Raw genomic sequence first — 19,945 nt, forward strand, 5'->3', positions numbered from 1 at the left:
GTATTGGAGCAGGTTTGCATGAATAGCGTCAGCTTGTAATTTCTTCAGTTTTGTTATGGGAAGACTTTTACAGGCTTATTTCTTTGGTCCTTATTCCAATGCATCGTCCGTGGCCATTATCAAAGGTGACAGAGCTGGAACTTCAGTAGAACGTTCAGCGATCGTCTCTAGTGTTGATTGTACACGTACATTTTACGCGTAATAGGTCACGCGATGCAGGTCATTGATCCATATTCATCACATACAGGTTCAACTGGAATTTTCTGGGCACCGACTGGCTCTTCCGGATATCTGGAGGAAAACTAAAGAAAAAAAAAATTTGTAGGAGATTACCAAGACGGTAAAACGAGCTGTCGATTGGTGAAATGAAGTCACGAGAGGGCGCAATGGAAATCAGCGCGTGGCATATTTTATGCTCGATTGAGTCTGCGCTATCGAGTTCAACCGTCATAGCCCAAGGCTTGCTGACATCAAGTACGTGTGTGTGCCTCCCTTCTACGTACATGTACATGTACAACGTGCAGCAAGTTCTACCATGCACTCTGTGCAGTTGTTGGTGTCTTGATTGCTCGAATGGCGCCCGTCCATTTTTGATATTGCGTGTGTTTGCGGAGTTCCCCAACTTGCGGCTCTTGGCGGTGCTGTCTGATTTTTGATTCAGATTGAGACAATAATGTGACGTGACAGAGGGCGCTAGTCACTAGGCACGGTGCAGAGTTATAGATGGCGCCCTGCCCAGTAACAGAGGCAGATGTTAGGCGCGCATAACTGTGTGTTAAGCAAGCGCGGCGCATAGGCTCCGCCTTGTGCGTTGTGCGATAGGGCAACGGAAGTCACAGCTTGGTTACGTGAGCGCGTGCGCGGGCGTGGTCAGAGCAGCGCAAAAGCTGTAAAAGGCGCGCGTAGGCTAGGCCTAGTCGTCCTGATCAAGGGCTGATTCTGAGGTAAGGGTCGAGAATCCTGCGCACTAGTCACCAAGCCTAATGTGACTGTGCCTAAGTCCGAGTGGTGCGTGTGCTGTTGAGGGGCTCGGTAGGTTGAGGGGCTGATTGGTGGTGCGGTATAGTTCCTGATAGGAGCTTGCGGTCGATGCAAGGGCGGATTGCTATCTCGTGACGTGAGTTGCGCGTAGCGTAGCCTTGACATTAAGCTCCATAGACTTGCTAAAGTCCCTGATTCGGCACTGGATGCCCACAATTAATTGTGGTGTTCACTGCTCTGGGCGAAGTCCAGTCACGTATAATCACACAGTCTCCCGTCAATAGCGCCCTCTACTGGTGTATTGGTTGAGTGTGTTGATGAATAAACCAGCCGCTTGTTACTTGTTGTATATAATTCAGGTGTCCAGGCAAAGTTTATTTCAAGTCACGTCTGTCTGGGTTACGTCATTAAGTTTCGACCAATCAGATTAGCCATCATCTCGACGAAGACCAACTTTCTTGGGGGACGGTATACTTCGGTTCCAACGGACTCGTCCCTAGCCGCTCAGGGACTCTCCAGCGTGCCGTCCGACGCACCGCACCTCGAGGAGGAGGGCGCCCTTGCCTTCGTCAGAGGGGTGCGGCGTCACAATAATTATGTAATAAGAGTGTATCCGTGCAGAAAGAGCGTATGCAAAATCGATTAGATTTGCTGGCAGCATTTTACACTCCAGCAGTAGACCCATCTGACTGGTTCACCATAAATCTCTGTTTGGTCGGCGTAAGACTGATTTTTGTTGGTCGGCTTAAGAACGGATCTTTACTTTAATAATTGGTCGTCTCATGGGGGAAATATTATGCACATCAATGTATCAAATGCATGCACTTTAGATGCAGCAGTAAGAGAGCGAGTTCACAACTGAGTCACGTTTGATTAGACAACGTAATTAGAAAATACTGTCTCCACGGGGGAGGTGACCATCGCTGATTTTCCCATCTGTGAAAATAATTCGATTTGTGGGAAGAATTTACTGTTAAATTAATGTCGACAGAGGCAGAACAGTTTTAAAATTCGTGGTCGGGGAACTGAAAAGTCCCAGCCTTTAGACTTCAGTGACGAAATGTGCCCTCCCCTCAGCGAATACCCAAGTCCCCCCCTTTGAAATCCATGCACCTATATTTCGCTGCAGCTTACTGTCTTTTGGCACCCCCTTAAAAAAAAAGTGTGCGCCCCCGGGTCCCCCGACGTAATTGTTCTATTAAGTTACCGCCATTTGTACCAGGAACCTGTGCTCGGTCGCTATAAGGCCGATTTTTATTGGTCGTCTCAGGGGTCGAATTTCACATTTCTTGCGCAGAACAAAGGAAACAGCGGCCCTGTGGCCAAACAGCACCATTTCATCTCGTCTGACCATATAACTGATGACCAGAAACTTTGATCCTTGTCCGGGTGCCTCTGACTCAATGCAAGTCGAGCTTTTTGATGCCCACAAGTGACGGGGGGGTCTTTCTTGGACGACGCCCATTTTCAACAACGCACACTTTCCTAACCAGACGAGGAGACACCTTCGGCTTCTGTCCACACTTGCCGATGTTTTAAACAGTACTGAACTTCTTGTACTTCTTGAGAATGCACGGTACAGTTGAAATTGGTACTCTGAAGAGTTTGGAAATGACTTCACAGTCTTTCCCATCTTTCCAAGGATGGATTAAACCGTGTTATGATACACATTGGGCTGGGCAAAAATCCAAAATTAATTTCCATTTTTATAGGCATTCACAATGCTCATGCAGAGATACTTACTGAGTTCCGTGGTCCTCACAACCGAGGAAGACTCCACAATTGCAATTGCATAAATTATCATGACAAATACCTACAGTACATTTTCCACTTTCCGGTATGCGTACACGACAGAGATAAGAAGATACATGTAAGCCTACGTGTAAGTCTGACCTGAAGTCACCCAATGTATGTACAATTCTTTGAACAATCTACAGATTTTGCAGTTTATCTGCTTTACGCACAAAACTATCATGGTCAAGGAACAGCAGCCAAACTTGGCTACCTTATCTCTGTCTAACCTGAGGCCCAATGTTGTATTGATTAGGTTGACCATACGCCTACTAATTAAACTCGCTGTTTAACTCGATGTATCACACAAGACAGACATTTTTGCACCATTATAAATGTAACAAAAGAAATCTCCAAGTCTTCATACAAAAGATCCCAATGATCATTTATGTAAAATCCGTACTGGAGACTTATGTTAAATTCCTTAAAAAGCTGAACAATAAAATTCATGGATGGACAGACGGACGGACGGACGGAAGAGGTGACTGTCCCTCTGAAATTCTCCTCAGGAGACGTTTACATTTGGATGCCAGAGGAGTGTTTCCTTAGGGTGCAATGTGCATGAACAAAAATGGGGCAAACAATCTGAATAGCGGAGTCCATGTGACAAAACAGCATGGCAGTCTTTTGTCAAACTTTGAAACACTTGGAATTTTAGACATTTATGATATCATTTATTACTCAGTGTCGCACAAACCGCTCCAGCTATGCCATGTGAGGTTGAACAATACAGTGCTAAGGACATGAATTTATTTACGATAGGACACAAACGAATCGGAACTTTATCTTTCTTAAAGAGACTTCCAGAGTTTTATGCTTGACTTTCTAAAAAACTTAATACAGGATTTTGACAATGTCGTCACAGTTGTAAATATTATGTAGGTCATTTTTCTAAGGTGGTAAAGGTCATCAGAAAGCACAAATACATTCACTCGGGAAATGGTCGGTTCCTAGTTGTTAGACCATTGTGTCGTCCCTATTATGCAGCCTATGTGTGGTGTCGCCTATAAATTTAAGAGTCTGTTAAACCATCAGTCATTTACCCTAATATCTCAGTTTATTTTGGTCTGGCATACTCACATTGTCAAAAATGCGTTTACTCTAAAATATCTCTATACCCCGACATTAGTACCAACCTTCCTACCGACGATTACCTTTAACAAAAAAAAAACCAGAGAGTACTGCTAACAGGTATGGTACTGAATTTCTAATCGACCACACTTGTTAAAGTATATTTCGTATTTGCTCTAAAACTAAGGCTTCCGAAACATACATGGGAAATTATACAGATTATGTTTACTTGGCCGCATATGTAAGGCGGAGATGAATTCCATGCACCTTTAACGAGTAGCATTACGTCAGGGTAAACCATAAGTACCTTTAATTACACGAGTTGCACAGCTAAATGCGTAGTAGCCATCAGCGTACCGCAGAATCAGTAAACATGGGAAGGGGTGAACTTTTAAGTGGATCTGAAATAATTTGTGCTTCAACAGAAGTAAAGACTTTTTAATTTTTGGCATGTGGGGGAAAAACAGTCGGCTGCACAATAGCAGCAAACTGTATTTATTTATATTTTTCCTAGTCGTTACGAAGTCCAGTTTGGACTTAGCAGTCGAGTAGGGCTAGTACCGCTGAACCTCGTAGAATATTTTTCTTATCCCGTAGGTGTATCGTTTCTATTAGTTACAGAATTTTTTGTGTTCAACCTGGCAATTTTAAACTTTGCAAGTAATATGTTTATCTTTTAATCTGGTGCTCATTTATGATGTAAAAAATATATGAATTACATTCAAATTTGGTATAGCTGCTCCGTGTAGTTGCATACTATGTGCCTCTAAAATATATAGACATGTAATCATTCAATAAAAAGCTTGCATGGCATGAACCTACGGATCAAATTTGCTTTTTTTTTCAGTAATCAAGCTGATAAAAGAATCGTGTTTATAGGCTTTTGCAGTCAGGTTGGGATATTTCTGTGGTTAAGGCATCTGTTCTGCATCCGAATTTTACGGCTGCATCTTCCCCTCTGGGGCATTTTACAGATTAACTCAACATTGATTGGTTTTGTGTCATGGCAGATTTGATTCTATCAAACTGCGTGAGCGTGAAGCCAGATAGCAACTTATTCAAATCACTAGATGCACCGCGGAAATTGCATTTTACAGTTGAGCTGCACTTCATAGTTACATCGTTTAAGTAAAAACAAATTGCAAGGAGTACGCATAGAAGTAAAGTGATTAATTACGAAAGTTAACAGAAAATAAAATGATACCATCACTCGGATTTGACCCTAAAAGAGCCAGTTTATTTTGGCCCGTGGATTCCACCCCCGGCTCGTTTAGGTTTAAACTTTGACTTTGACTTAAGTTTATAAGCTGGTGACGATCAGCTTCTCAAGCAACCGAGGTAACGACCTCTTCCGGATCTGGAAAGAAAAGAAACAGGAGTCTTAACGGTGCGACATCATTAGAAACGTGTCACACGTGTCTGTCTACTTGGATGGTTTTGAACTTTGATTAAATCGAGCCCCGCACCAGAAAGAGATACGGTATTTTAAGCCACCCCCATCGGGGCTTATATGAAGCTGATGCTACCACCTTGCAGTTGGTGTTGTATAGGATAAAAGAGGTCCAAAGCAAAAATTCTTACAAGTAGTTTGTAACATTACATGTATATCATGTTTTGTTTGACATGTGGATCACAAGCGCAGATTTCGGAGATTCAGATGTCAACGGCTGGAGTGTAATATTTCATTTAAGATCATGTCCACAGAACAGCCGACTCCCAGGTACTGTGTGAACGTATAATGCCAGACTTCCTGGGGCATATCTCAACATTCAACTGAATCTTTTCATATTACTGCAAATATCTGGGTGGCTGATTACAAAATAATTTGTGTGTTGTACAAATATCTTACCCAAATCGTTCAACTCCACTGCTGTGACGCTGTCTTCATCCAATTTTCCTTTATTCGGTCTTAAAAAAGACAAAAAGGGAAAAGACAAACACCTGCTTGTAAAGCTGCGTGTTTTTTTTTATATTGAACACCTCCCCCTCCAAAACAATTTAAGTACGGATACTTGTCCAGTCTCAAAATAACATAATTTAAAATATTTGGAATTGCAAACAGCGAAACAAAGTTCGAAGTGAAAGGTTTGATTTGATTGATTTTAGGGCTTCAATTGGATTCGATCGATCAAACGATTTTCTCGCTTGCTTGCTTTCTCTTCATGTTTGTTCCATTCCGAAAACTGATTGTTAGAGGAATTTAGTGTCAGCGTACCGGTTTTTAAGGATGTATCAGTGAAGGTCAAACCCCAACATCGAATTGTCGGAAGTGCATAAGCTGTACGTCAAATACAATACATAGGCAAAGTGGGCCTTTACTTACTTGTACTTTTTTAGCATTGGCTTTCGAACACCTGTAAAGAAAAAAGTCACAGCAGTTTTTATATGTATTAGAGAAAGGTTCCTTTATTAGGGGTGTGCATTGTGACCCTCCGTATCTTCTTCACGAAAGGTCACCATTTCAAAAAGAACTTTAGCTTGGCAGAAATTAAAGTTCACAAGATCACAGTCATGAGTGAACTGAAGACGATGATATAAAACTCTTGATTTTGTGAGGGTACCACGCAGGTTTTCAAACTGGGATGAAATAATTATCCACTAGTTGGTGATAAATGACTTAAGCCACAGGGATGTTCTCACTCAGGTCAGTGTTCGCCGTCCTGTATTTACGGTAGACAACAACGGCCAATACAATACTGACGATCAGCAAAAATACTACCAGCACCACAACAGCGGCAACAAGGCCCAAGTTGTCTTTCGACAGAACACCTGGAGCATAAGAAAAGAAAATTAAAAAAAAAACACTCAGGAGTAATTTATTTTTGTAATTATTAGGTAGACCTATTTTGAATATTTATGTTCTTTTCAAAACCGAAATAGGAGGAATACTCCAGTTCCTGTGGGCCTTCGATGTTCTCGATGAGAAATCTTTAGGTTGGCCTAAGCTTAGATGGACTTAAGCCTAAAGAAAGAGCTCCACATGAGGAAATAATGGCATTGATTTCCTTGGAAATCTGAAACAACCAAGCCTTCCAAAAGAATCTTTTTGGGGGGTGTGCAATTTAAACAAAACCATGGTTTCCACAATTGAAGTGCAAACGATGAATGGAAACAGTGCAATCTGAACAACGACAAGAATATAATATAAAATCAGTGCTCTGGAATATGTGACTGCCAAGCTTTTGGTAACTGAGTACCTCCTTCAGGGCAAGCAGGACTGAATCTGCTTGCCCTAAAGAAGGTACTCAGTTACCGAAAGCTCGGAAATTACTTATTACAGAGCACTGATTTTATCTTATATTCTTGTCAATATTTTGATCGCGGTGCTACCTAGCCTTTCCATATTTTTCTGCAATCTGAACAATGTTTGTCTAACGAGTCGCCCGATCTCCAACAAAGTACAGCCATAGGCTCCATGCATAACCCACTGTCACAACTTTAACCATCACTTAACCCTGTCAAAACATCGTGATGAATAAATGATATAACGTTTGAAAGGGTAACATGAAATCACCCTTGTCCTCTAAAAGCAATTGGCTACACGTACAAATTTAACATATCTGATGGTACTGAGCAATTTCCTACCAGCCAATCCAGACATACCGTTAGCTTTGTAAGGGACAGCTGGTGACGCTGAAGTTGAACCATCTACAGCTGGTAAAACAGTTGCTGGTCTAGCAATTAATGTTGATGTTGAGGTTTGATGAGCCCTGGTGGTGAATGTAGCAACTTGAATGTCACCTTGTGGTATGGAGGTTGAGCCTATCTCACCGGAGTGATCACTTGGGGATGTGGTTGTTTCTGGAACTTGACATGAGCGAAAGTGAGGAGATGGAAGATATGAGAATAACAATTATTCTCTCCACGACATGTTGCGCCCAGATTGTACGTCTTTGGTGCAAACCTAGCAAAGGCATAATTTTTATGTACCTTTGCACTTTGGGAAAAGCATGTGACGGCTATTATTGCCATTATCCAGTAATTGCATGGAAATTACGCCAAACTTGCACAACTCCTGGCCCCAAAGAATTTGATTTAATGGAACTGTTTAACTTGTTTGATGCTCCTAATTCATAAGGCTATTGTAGTACCACAACGAACATCGTATCTTACTTCCTTTGATCAGTTGAATTCTTAACGTGTGGACCATGCCCATGCCATTCCCACTACTACAGGAGTAAAAGCCGTAGTCTCCTTCACCAGTCACTCCGTGGAAGTGCAAGATGCTCTTTACTGTGTAACCAACTACGTCATCCCCACCGACTAATGTATCGACCTGAAAGATCCGGCCTGGCTCTGTCTGGTTTGTTATCAAGGCTCCTAGTGGATTAGCCCATATAACGATGGGGAGGGGGTTTCCATTGACAACGCAAACCAGGAGGGCATCTTCTCCTAAGTTGGCTTTGACAAGGTTGTCAGGTTTCTTGTTCGCGAAGCTTACTTCATCTATAAATGAAACAGACATATACATAAACAAATTCGAGTCTGGCAATAGCATTTCTTTCAATTTGTCATTATTTCAAAATATAAATCTGACGAAAAACAAACCAAGAGAAAACAAATTGCATTTTTATGTAATTTTTGCTGAAACAGCTAAATACAAATTGCCATGCCGAAACAGGGGAACCATTTCAACACTTCTTTTATCTATTAAACCTAGGTTGAATTAATATCATTTATTTTTCAGTTAACCTCTCAAAACATTAACCATCTTTAGTATTATGAAAACGAAAATTGTTTCTATCAAAAATGAGTGCATTAGCAAAGATAATGTCTTTTAAATCCAGAACAATTTAGAGTTTTATTTGGGGTGAGACCTCTCCTTTCATTTTTCAACAATTTAGGTAAAACGTCAGCAATAGACTTGGGTCTTCTTATAACTGTCCATCGACTTCAATTATGTGATGTCATTATTAAGTAAGGGCTTACAATGAACAGCTACGTCAATTTGGCTTGAATAAACCACGGGTGGTACGCCGTTGTTTCCACGACACCTGTATGATCCAGCCTGGTCCTTGCTGATGTTGCGTAGCGTGAGGATGCTCGTACCATGAGCGTGTACAGACGACAGGGAGTCCGGAAACCCAACCCTCTCCCACGTGATGAAGCCAGAAGGCATGGGATTGGCTTCTGCGCTGCAGGACAGAATGACGTTGTCGCCCTCATCGACCGGACGAAGTGGGGTAGCGATCGGCTCGGAGAAGTATGGACGGTCTTTCAGCATGACAAAAAAATGAAAATTTCCTTACAGACATGCCACATAATATTCTTCCGTCTTGTACATCTCATTTACAGGAGGAATGTGTCTCTTGAAAGTAGTGTCATCTTTGAGAAGAAAAGTCTCATATACTCCATTCAGAAATTTCTATTTTTCATACCAGTTATTAATTAACCCTGTACTTTTTATGTTGAGAGCAAAACTGAAAGTAATGAAATGAAAGTTCATGACAAATTTGCACCTGTATACTCTGATGGATAATAAAGGGACTTTATGGTCCGAAGCAATTTATTTTGCCTGTTTTTCTTCGTTTTTTTCCTATTTGGTTTCACGGAGGCTAGTGGAGAGAGGATTTCCGAGGGTAATTGAAGGGCTCAATAGGTGACTTTTCAGAAATGGCATTCTTATAATTCTTACATTGTACATTTAATGAACAATCTCCACACACTTCACTGCAAATTGAACTGGTTGCACAACACTTCAACAGAGCTCCATTGTCTTTCTTTGTCAGTACACCCGTTATGAAGTCCAGTGTCGTCACTTGGCCTCCGTAGTCTCCATCCGTCAATACCGGCAGAGCATGGCTCATCTGTTCCACATCTTCTCTCAGCCAAGTCAGGTTGGTCGATGGATTGGCAGTCTCGGCCGCGCAGCTGAGGGAAACAGTTCTGCCTGACATTACCCGTTGCGGGCAGCCAGTGATATGGACCATCTTTGTACAAACTGTGGACAAAATGAAAACAAGGAGGGATATTAAATCAGGGAGCAAGGGTGATACCTTCCACTTGCTGTCTTAATATTGTGTTCCGCACAATATTATTGAATACGCACAGTGTAATCTGAGTTAGTTTTTAGCACTTTATATCCATATTTTAGCGATATTCAAACAATACTCTATCTTTTTTCACAAGAATATTACACCTTTTCACAAATTCCACATTCATTTATTCTCCATATTTTATTGACATGATGCTATACACAACCTATAGCAGCCCATTGCAATTGCTTTTTTCTCGACTGCTTCGTTTCTTCAACTTGGAAAGCACAGCAAGTAGTAGATTAGTATGGACAGAGTCAAAAAATGGTCCAGTGCTGACATTAAGTCACCTCTCACTACCCTAGGGCCAGTTAGATGTTAATTTCGATTTGATTTAGCAGGACTAGATTACGTTTTCTTTAGGTTCTGTAGACATCAGGCCCTGGGTGCACTAGGTTTCATCCGTTTTCTGTTTCAACTCAGATGCACTTAGATATACACTGAAATTGTACCTTTTTATGCACCAAAATTCTTTTAAACGTACCAAAGCATTTGTAGTCCGTCTCTGCTTATGGCTTACTACTATTTTTCACGGGCGCCTGAAAACATTTCTTACAGGCCCCGATTTTTGTAGGGTTTTGGCACATTGCCAACTTTGCTCACTAAACAATCTGAAGCTGTGTGAAGAAACCGCCTTTTAACTTTGTTTGACTTTCTCCCTGGCAAAGGGACGTTTTAAATGTGAAACGCAAGGCTGAAAAGTTCATATAAATATTTAAATACAAAAGCTTACATTGCACGTCCAGGGGGCCTAAGAAAGTTTCCGGTGTATTGGTCCAAGACTCCTTGTGCGCCACACACCGAATGGTATCACCATTATTGTCTCTCGTTGGGGTGAACCTCAGGAAGGAAGTGAACAGAAACCGATCGTCCTGTGGCGCTGAGGCTGTCTGGTTGGCAGGTAACGGCTCATCTCCACTGTACCAATGCAGCGACCAGTCGGATGGGAAACCCATGGACGCTTGGCACTCCAGGAAGGTTGAAATATTCTCAATCATTGAAGGGCTGCCTATGATTATTGGCAAGTCCGGTGAACCTACAGTTGAAAAAAAATTCATTCATTCTGGTTGGCTTATGGTTCCTTGGGTAGAACGCATCGTCTTTGCTGACTTGTTGACTCACGTTTGGTGAAATACAATTTATTCTCGTCGGTAAGTACACGAAACTGTATGGTCTCTTCTTAAATGTCTGTCTCTGACGGTACATAAGGGTATAAATAACTTAAGTGTCCTAACCTCCCACTCTCTTTCTGTCATTTTGTTTGGGTACATTGGGTACATAATTATGTACCCAATTTTGGAGCATAAAAAATTGTGTTTTCTTGTTCAACTCTGTTCACATTATTTTAAGCAATCCTGTCCTTATTTTGAACACCATTAACAATTAGCATCTAGGCTAAGGTATTCCAAATCAATAGTTAGCTGCTTCGGTGTACTGCCAAAACAGCTATTGCTTTTGTTAAAGCTTTTGTGGCTTTTTCGCAATTTTGCGAAGAAGTCTTTCTTTTTTCCCGCAATTTTGCGCAAAAAACATTGTTTTCTATTTTGTTTTTGTTCTTTTGCTTCTCCTCAAAAGCCCACTTGGTTTGTACACGTTTTTTGTCGCCGCGACTTTAATGCTTTTGCAACTTTGGATCTTCGCCAAATTTATACCAATGAAGAATCTTTTTGCATAGATGGTTATAAAAACATGATTTTAGTTTTCTTTTGTATTCAGTAAGTCTTACCATTAACATCTAGTGTAATTGTCACAAACGGTAATGGCTGGTTTGAATCTGCCGTACTGGCTAAACACTTCACATTTTGTCTGTGATTGAATCTGCTCGGTGTTAGCGTCCACGAATCGGTCGTATTGACCAATCTGTTTCCTCCTGAAGATGGGCTTTTGGTACTTTGCAAGACATCATTTAGAAACCATTCAATAACTGGTGCTGGTCTGGTACCCCGAACCTCACACCAAAACGTCGTCGGTGTACCCTCGTTCACCTCTACATCACCGTACAGTCTGATACCACCAGCATCTGACAATACCATGGACGAAACCTTGGGTGGTACTAAGGAATGAATCAAAACATAATTTAGATATACAGTATAAGTGTTTCTGGTTGACATTAATCTTGTGGGTTTTTTTACCATTCTCCTTGCAAAAGTGGATATCTTTTTTAAAAAATTCATCAGGGTCGAAAACCAAACCTCTGTGTAAATTCTGGCACTTAATTAACTCAAATTGAAATACAAAACTGCATTGAGCAATTAGTAAATATAGAAGATATACCGGTAGAGTGAATTACTGATAACTGTTGAATAAATGACTACTGGACCACATGCAATATCTGACCTTTAACACAGAGCATAACGCTGGTACTAATATCCACTGGACTGTTTTCACTCGACACCTCACACCGTATTATCTGTCCATGATGGCTCTCTGTAGGCAGCACCGTTACGCTGCTTGTTCGGTTGCTCCAACTACCGGATGAGCTCTCGGCAGCGCTGCTGCTGTTGCCCGCAATTTCCTGGCCACCCAGCCTCCAAGTGAACGACGCATCCGCGTCAATGTCAAGAGCACTGCATGTGAACTGATGAGGCTGTCCTTCTACAAGGTATGCTACACCGCCAGATGAGGGGTAGCTGCCGGCTGAGTCCAGCATGGTAAGACCAGTTGGAGGTGCTGGCAGGTGCAACCAAATGTTACTTTTATTCAGAAAAATTCTATTCAAATATGAACATCAACTCTTGGATGTCAGTCATTTTGTAAGCAGTAACAAAAAGTCCTTTAGTGCTTTATAATTAAAGGATTATACACGTTGAAAAATACACTTTCCAACATCGAAGTTACTCTCAACTGTCTGGATGATCTCAAGCGCAGAAATGAAAAATACATTTTGAAAAAAGACCAATTATTTTACTCCAAATGACCAATGTATCGAAATCTAAGTATTAGACTCAAAAGATTCGTGCAAATACTACACAGTTAAGTTGAATGAATGGACTGGTACGTTTGAAGGCATCACCGTGTATGAAATGGGAGACCACATGTACACAACGGCATTTTGCATCCATGTTTGGTGACTTTGCCAGTCCTGGTCAAGAACATTGAAGAATATTGAGGCCAATATTCATTGGTTGCAGTGTTCACATAACTTTATTTCGTGGTCATGGCCACCCAATATACATGACATGTCAGTTCGGTTGGTGGATAACTTCGAAAGGACTAAATACTACAGGTAGTTCCATCCCTCTAATCAGTCTAAATCAACATAAAAAGAACAGCAGTAGAGCAAGAAAATAATTATCTTAACCCGCTGATAAGTATACATGCACATGGTTAACGTTACGGAGTGAAAATAAATGGAACTACATCTATTTCCGACACGCTGCCGATCGTAACTCCAGTTTACAAAGTGTTGAATGGAAAATAAATGCTTTTATTTAGCGTCATTGATAAGGCTCAAATAAGTAAACGATTTTAGGGGTTTATTAAGTATTTCACAATGTCATCCCTACAAACAAAAAGGCACGAAACTCAACATCCAATCCACCTCCCGATATGAGGAAAAAATGTGGCACGTGCGCTGCTAGCAATCTGGCCAGAGAGGCCGCGCTTCACCCAAGCAGTTTGCAACAACATACCGTTGATGTCAAGTGTAATAGCCACCGACGGGAACGGCTGCTGTGAATCGGGTGTGTTGGCTACACATTTCAACTCCTGGCCATGGTGAACCCGGCTAGGGATGATCGTAAAAGTAGCAGAGGTATTCACTAAATCGTCACCTGCTGTAGACTTTGGACTGACACAACCATGAGGGTCATCTCCTACAAACCAGTAGATGGTTGCTGCTGGTCTGGTGCCCTCTACCATGCAGGTCAAATTTTGCGCTGTGCCTTCGTCGATTTCAACCGTAGACTGTAGCCGGATTCCGGCGGAATCGAAGAATGACATGCGCGATGCTACAGGAGGAACTTACAGAAAAATAAATGGCAAATATGTTTATTTACATGAAAATCGAGAACTAACCTATGAGGCAAATTGTTTTCTGAATACTGGTTTTCCAAAACTCTCCATTTATAAGGGTTTGAAAAAAAAGTATACAAATCTCCAAGTTCGAGTATTAAAAAACGATTCATTGTGCTTTAACTGCTGCAATTTAATGATGCAAATCAAAAATATGCAGAAATATTTCATCAAAAAACCCTAGCCGCGCAACAAGAAGGTCTCGTACCTTTGACGTCGATAGTAACGGTAACTGCAATTCCTGGATCGCCATCTTCGTTCGAAGCACGGCACTGCAGCGTGTCACCGTGGTTGCTTCCAGTGGTGGTAACAGTAGTAATACTTGTACTGGTGGTCAGTCCATCTTCACCGGCAATATGAATGTTTCGATCTGGTGTGACCTCCTGCCCACCCAGTGTCCACAGGAAAGAAACACCTGGATTAATGTGTGGGACTTCACATGTAAACTGGTGGCCAACACCAGCCACCACGTAAGAAACTTCACTCGAGGATGTGTCGTTTGTTGTCGAGTCGAACAGGAGGATGGTTTCCGGAGGAACTGCATGTGGTATGACACGGAATAAAAATTAGATTACATGTATACAAATTTATAGGAGTTTTAGCTTGACCTCATTCCCTTCGTTTATTCTTAAAAACTTTAGGTGACTCTAAACATCATGCACATAGTGTATTAAATTAACTTAAGGGAAGGGATACAGAATGACACAATGTATTTTACACCTTTTGACCTCACTTTCTTGTGTTCATGTCTTTTTTCATGAGCGGGATATTTTACATAGCTTACTTTCATCTAATTTACATCATAAGCATTTCCCAAAAATACCTGCAAGCATTCACCTTTTAAAATTGGCAGAGAGCTGAGATGAAACCTTTATATATTTCAATCAATACCACCCAAGAGCTGAGGACAACAAAATTACACAGTAAGGTGGATGATCCTTACCCAGGACATCTAGGGTCACGGCTACAAAGGGAAACGGTCGTCGTGACTCTGCCGTACTTGCCACACACTTCACCTGCTGACTGTGATTGACCCTTCCTAGAGTGAATGACCACGTGTCGGACGTGTTGACTAATCCATCACCTCCTCCAGAGGGAGCACTAGCAGTGCGCTGCGACTCGCCGTCAAGAAACCACTCGATGGTTGCGGCTGGTCTTGTACCCTGTACCTCGCATGTAAATGTTTGCGGGGTGATGCGTTTCACTTTGGTGATGGTATGTATTCTTGCTCCACTTGAGTCATACATGGTCATGGAGGACACCTTTGGTGGAACTTAAAAAAAAATCAACAATGCTTTATAAACTTTCAATAAATTGTCTGGGTTCCTCTTACTTTTTATGTGTTCATATTATTTACAAGCTTAAGCTAATTAACCATGCTAACGCTGGATTCTTTATACCTTTATATTAATTTCAGTTGAAACGTTTGTTACCTTTGACATCCAACAACACGCTGACACTGGTGCTAGGTTGGTTGAGCACATTCCAAGCTTTACATTTCAGCAATTCACCGTGGTTATACCCTGTTGCTGATATGGTTATGACACTTGTACTGTTAAACAACCCATTGGCATCAGTAACATTTGTGGTGTAATCTGGACCGATCACCTGACTTCCCACCGTCCAAATAAATGAGGCCCCTGGGTCTATTTCGGGCACCATGCACCTGAACTCGCGATCAACTCCTTCCACGAGATATGCTATTCCACCAGTGATGGGGTAGTTCCCAGTTACATCCGATAAAATGATGATTGTAGGAAGAACTGAAGAACAAAAACATACAGACACGATACCTTTACTCACATAAAACGTATGAGGTAAGTAGCGAAACAAAGCAGATTAGATTGATTTAGGTACATTCCTTATTTTCAGGAATGTGTTCTTAAAGCAAAGACATTTGGTATTCTACACCCCTGTATGGTTAGCCCTGTGAATCAAATATTCAAACTTGTCACGGTGCTAATTGCAGTACTCTGAAAATCGGTCTAGTTTGTTCAATCAATATGTTGTCAATAACATCATAAGCCGTGTACCATTGCAAAGAGGGCATTCTGCCCTTTCTAGAGATACATTTTTCTTCCCATATATAAAGTATTTTTGCCATTACAGTAATTTTTATCTCGGTAATCTTTTGATTTGGACACCCCGTATTGACATTTGAGATGCCTTTTTCTTTACTCTGTGGTTACCAAGAACAAAAGTAATGACGTTGAATAATCTATGGCTGAACCAATTGCCTTAATACCTTTGACGTGTATCACAGCCTTGATCGAGGGATGCGGCTGTCGCGACTCTTCTGTACACGCCACACACTTGACCTCTTGACCTTCATTGTTTCTACGCGGTGTGAAGGACCAGTTGCCCGAGGTGTTTATGAATCCATCGCTTGCTGCAAGTGGTAGCACAATGGTACGTTGTAGCACGTCATCTAGGTACCATTCAATCGTCACGGCTGTTTGTCCTATCAACATCTGGCAAACGAAGATTGTTGGTATCCCTTGGTATACCTCGGCTGTTGCTCCTAAGATGGTTCCACTTGAATCACGCAGTGACATGGCTGATACCTTCGGTGGCACTAAGAAAAGCATAGTCCTTGTTACTTTAATCATAAGATAATCTTGGGTACATTCTTTAGCGATGGCGTACCAAGCGGAGGGGGGCTTATAATTTTTTTCTGCCCAGCATCATGTTCAATGAGCCTAAAGCCACATTCGCTTTGGAATCCCACCCCCAGCAAAAGCTGGATACGCTGTTGTTCCTTTGAGAGATAGTGCATCATTGGAGACAAGGAACATATTAAAAAAAAAGCCTTGGTGTCTTTCACCAACACCTCTAAACGCACGACGATTGCCGTGTAAGAAACTAAATAGTTGCCACATCAAGCCCGGTGGCCTTAACGTTATTTGATGTTCTTGTTGCCATGTTTGGCCAGTTTGCTACATCTAGCAGCCTTCAGACTGGTTGTTGTCAGTGTTGGTTTCCCTGCAGTACATGTTTGTGTATGCTATTACAGGGATTTTCTTCCGCAAACGGGTTGGGAAAACCCGCTTTCAATCAAGGCTGTCATCGTGGCTCAGGAGGAGTTTGTTTTTTCAAAGGGAAGTAAAGTCATACGTTTCAACAGGGCAAGGGAAAGCTTTCAAGAGCCTCGACGACTCGTCTCGAGACTCACAAAACTTATTTTCCCATACGAGAGTACATGATGTATTCCCAGACAGTTTAGTTGTGTAAAAAGAGAAACATACTCCCTGGGTGTTCATATTATTACCGGCACAAACTATGTACTCAGCCATGTTTACCAGAAACCAGACTGTCTGCTGCCCACATGACTCCATGTTTGATCATTCCCCATAGATTGTATGCATTTAGTTAATCGTGCATGTGCAATAGTGACATAATGGTCGTCGGCCTGAAAAAAATTTCTCTCAGACGATGATGACCCATTCGAGGGATTTGTACTGCCATTTCCCTTGAAGACCCTGTGTGTGTGTATAAATTGCGTAGAATCTATCAAATGGTGATATTTAATAGCTTCTAGTGAGAAAGATCGCCGGAAAATAATCAAAGAAAGTGGAAAATGTCAATTTTATGTCAAAAGTATAATTATGAAAAAAATTACGTTTTTACCTAACTTTGTGTCTTATTTTCACAATTTGCCGGGTTTACCTTCAAATGACTTTGATGCCACCTGAAAGACTCGTAATTCTTATCAACAAAAAGTTTATTACTTCTAGGCAAAATTCATTTTTTTAAATTCACTTTGTATTTCTTTGGGGCCCATTTTCGTCATTTTCTGAGTTTTTCACCTTAATTAGACTAAGTCCACATTTTTAAAACTTTTCTCGAATTTCCCTCAGATCATCAGTGATGCTGTCTGGAAGACTGATAAATTGTTTGTATCTGTCAGCTATTTTTTTCAAGATCGAGAGCCATTTGTCTGAAATGCGGTTCGTTTTTCATGCAGATTCGAATTTCCGCACTGAGTTTGGCAGTAGTCAAAAATGAGATGTCCAGATTTGGGGCGTATTGCACACATACTCACACACATACCTGGGTATAAGTGCATTTTGGGTACAATCACGTCAAACTGCCTGACTAAAAGGCACACAGAAAAACTGTCTGTTTTCAACCATAATGTTTCCTTCTTGTATGATACTTTCTCATTAGAGCGTTCATGATATTCCTCACTATTCACAAGTAGAGAACTGTCAGGGAAAACCTGGAAAAATAAAAAAAAAGATCCCCTCTGAAATGATGACTTCACTTCAAACTTCCGACTCTGCTATTTTTGAGGTAGATGACAAAGACGGGGAAAAATTGTGCAGAAAATGGATTTTATAGTGCATGTGTGAGTTAGCGAAAGGGACTTTGAGTGTTTAAAATTCAAATCGGAATGGAAATGAGGGGCAAACATCTTTATCTGAGCTTGATTTTGATCGATTACTTTTGGGATCCACCTGCCCGACTCAAGAGCCATTTTACTGGCTTCTTGCGCTGTAGTAGGTTTCAGTGCCCATGCGCACCAACAAAGTGAGGGGGAGGAACATACGTGACTCCTGAACCGATGACTAGAAATACGCAGTGTTACCTACTTGTAATATCTAGCGTTACGTTCAGAGCAATACCAGGGTGACCGTCTGCGTTGGAGGCCTTGCATTGCAGTATCAGTCCGCGATAGGCTTCCGTTGGTACGATGGTAGCAACACTCGTGCTCGTGGTCAAACCGTGGGTACCAGTAACGTGACCGTTGGTGTTTGCTGTGATGTGCCTACCGCCGATGGTCCACGTGAAGGAAGCCCCTGGGTCGATGTCTGGCACGACACAAGTAAACTTGTGTGCCCATCCTTCCACCAGGTATGCTGTACCTCCAACTGGAGGGAAACTGCCCGATGGGTCAGATAGGGTGATATTTGTAGGATATGCTGTGAGACAAAAGTTTACACTTCTATTACGAAAGTAACATGTAATAGAACTTCTACTGGCTGAGTTTTGGAGTCTTTTGGATTGCTTCAGTAGGTCGCTATTTACGATATAGAGACTAAGTAATGAAGTGTAAACACAATTTACAGAAGTATAAGATTATCCAGAGGCCTATCTAGCGGGGGAGCAAGTTGCCCCCCCCCCATCTACTCAAGGAGACTAGTTGCCGTATTGTAAGTAGTTGAAAGCCTGAGCATTGTTGATAGAGCAATTCAAGCTTTCTTTGCAGTGGGGTTTCAGATTCTTTCAAAGAGGAAAAACCGGACATGCAGTTCTTTAATATGTAATATCTATCTCGAACTGCTTTAATACAAGTCATCTTGGAAGCACAAGGTCCCATGAATTAATCCGAAGAATGCATAATGACCACCAAATATTGCACACAAAGTCCCTTCTTGTGGTTGAGAGATTACAATACTCCGGCTATTTATAAAATCCCTAGCGTCATAGTTTTTCTTTCGAAATATATTTAAAATTAGGTTGGTGTAGTATAGAATTTTAGCCACATATCATTTCTAACTGGTCAGCAGACGGTTCAAGGCCTAACGGTGTCACTTTAAGAGTGCTCGTGGGTGGAAAGAAGTACGTACCAAAGACAGAAAGGATAACCATAACTGATGGATATGGTTCGCGTGATTCTGCAGTTCTCGCTAGACACCTGACAACACCTACGTGATTGGTCCAATTGAGAGCAAATGTCCAAGTTACTGTTGTATTGACCAATCCGTCTGCAGGTTCGGTGTTTGGTTTGTGGGTGTGCCGTAAGGTGTTATTGAGGTACCACTCGATGGTGGGAGCCGGTCTTGTGTCCAATACTTCACACGAATAGCTACGCTCAATGCCATGCATGACGTCTTTAGTCGGTCCAAGCAGGGTCCCCATAGAATCGTAAAGTGCCATAGACGATGCAACTGGTGGAACTGTTTGTCATAAAATGTATTGCAATATCATTAGTAGAGTTTTGCTCATCATGTTTGAAATTAAGCCCTTCTCCCTGTGTTGGTTATTTGCTCAAGATATTAAAGGAATTTGAAATGTTTACAACTAAAAACAATGGATGTTTACGCGTCTTT

General features: G+C 41.5%; 1 protein-coding gene across 2 annotated transcripts in view; it reads right to left on the reverse strand.

Moving 5' to 3' along the window:
- Nucleotides 1–19,786, reverse strand: part of LOC110986503 (nephrin-like) — a 56,290-nt gene extending 36,504 nt beyond the window's left edge. Inside the window, exons 1-18 of one of the 2 annotated variants that reach the window (XR_015426668.1) lie at nt 19,463–19,786; nt 18,485–18,814; nt 16,138–16,467; nt 15,326–15,655; nt 14,836–15,165; nt 14,101–14,430; nt 13,511–13,840; nt 12,216–12,548; nt 11,605–11,931; nt 10,612–10,914; nt 9,479–9,784; nt 8,773–9,057; nt 7,957–8,289; nt 7,447–7,650; nt 6,484–6,612; nt 6,167–6,197; nt 5,693–5,751; nt 4,279–5,200 (exon numbers count right to left, since the gene is read on the reverse strand). Coding sequence is in view for 1 of the 2 variants with exons in the window: in XM_087142144.1 (XP_086998270.1) it covers nt 5,169–5,200; nt 5,693–5,751; nt 6,167–6,197; nt 6,484–6,612; nt 7,447–7,650; nt 7,957–8,289; nt 8,773–9,057; nt 9,479–9,784; nt 10,612–10,914; nt 11,605–11,931; nt 12,216–12,548; nt 13,511–13,840; nt 14,101–14,430; nt 14,836–15,165; nt 15,326–15,655; nt 16,138–16,467; nt 18,485–18,814; nt 19,463–19,772 (4,632 nt within the window). In the remaining variant the exon portion in view is untranslated. Of the gene's footprint in view, nt 1–3,419; nt 5,201–5,692; nt 5,752–6,166; nt 6,198–6,483; nt 6,613–7,446; nt 7,651–7,956; nt 8,290–8,772; nt 9,058–9,478; nt 9,785–10,611; nt 10,915–11,604; nt 11,932–12,215; nt 12,549–13,510; nt 13,841–14,100; nt 14,431–14,835; nt 15,166–15,325; nt 15,656–16,137; nt 16,468–18,484; nt 18,815–19,462 lie in introns of those variants that run through there. The other variant, XM_087142144.1, reaches the window with a different exon arrangement.
- Nucleotides 19,787–19,945: the final 159 nt, after the last annotated feature.

The sequence above is a fragment of the Acanthaster planci genome, linkage group LG10, assembly GCF_054643075.1.
Source record: "Acanthaster planci isolate LZ-2023a linkage group LG10, COTS_SCS, whole genome shotgun sequence".
Lineage (NCBI taxonomy): Eukaryota > Metazoa > Echinodermata > Asteroidea > Valvatida > Acanthasteridae > Acanthaster > Acanthaster planci.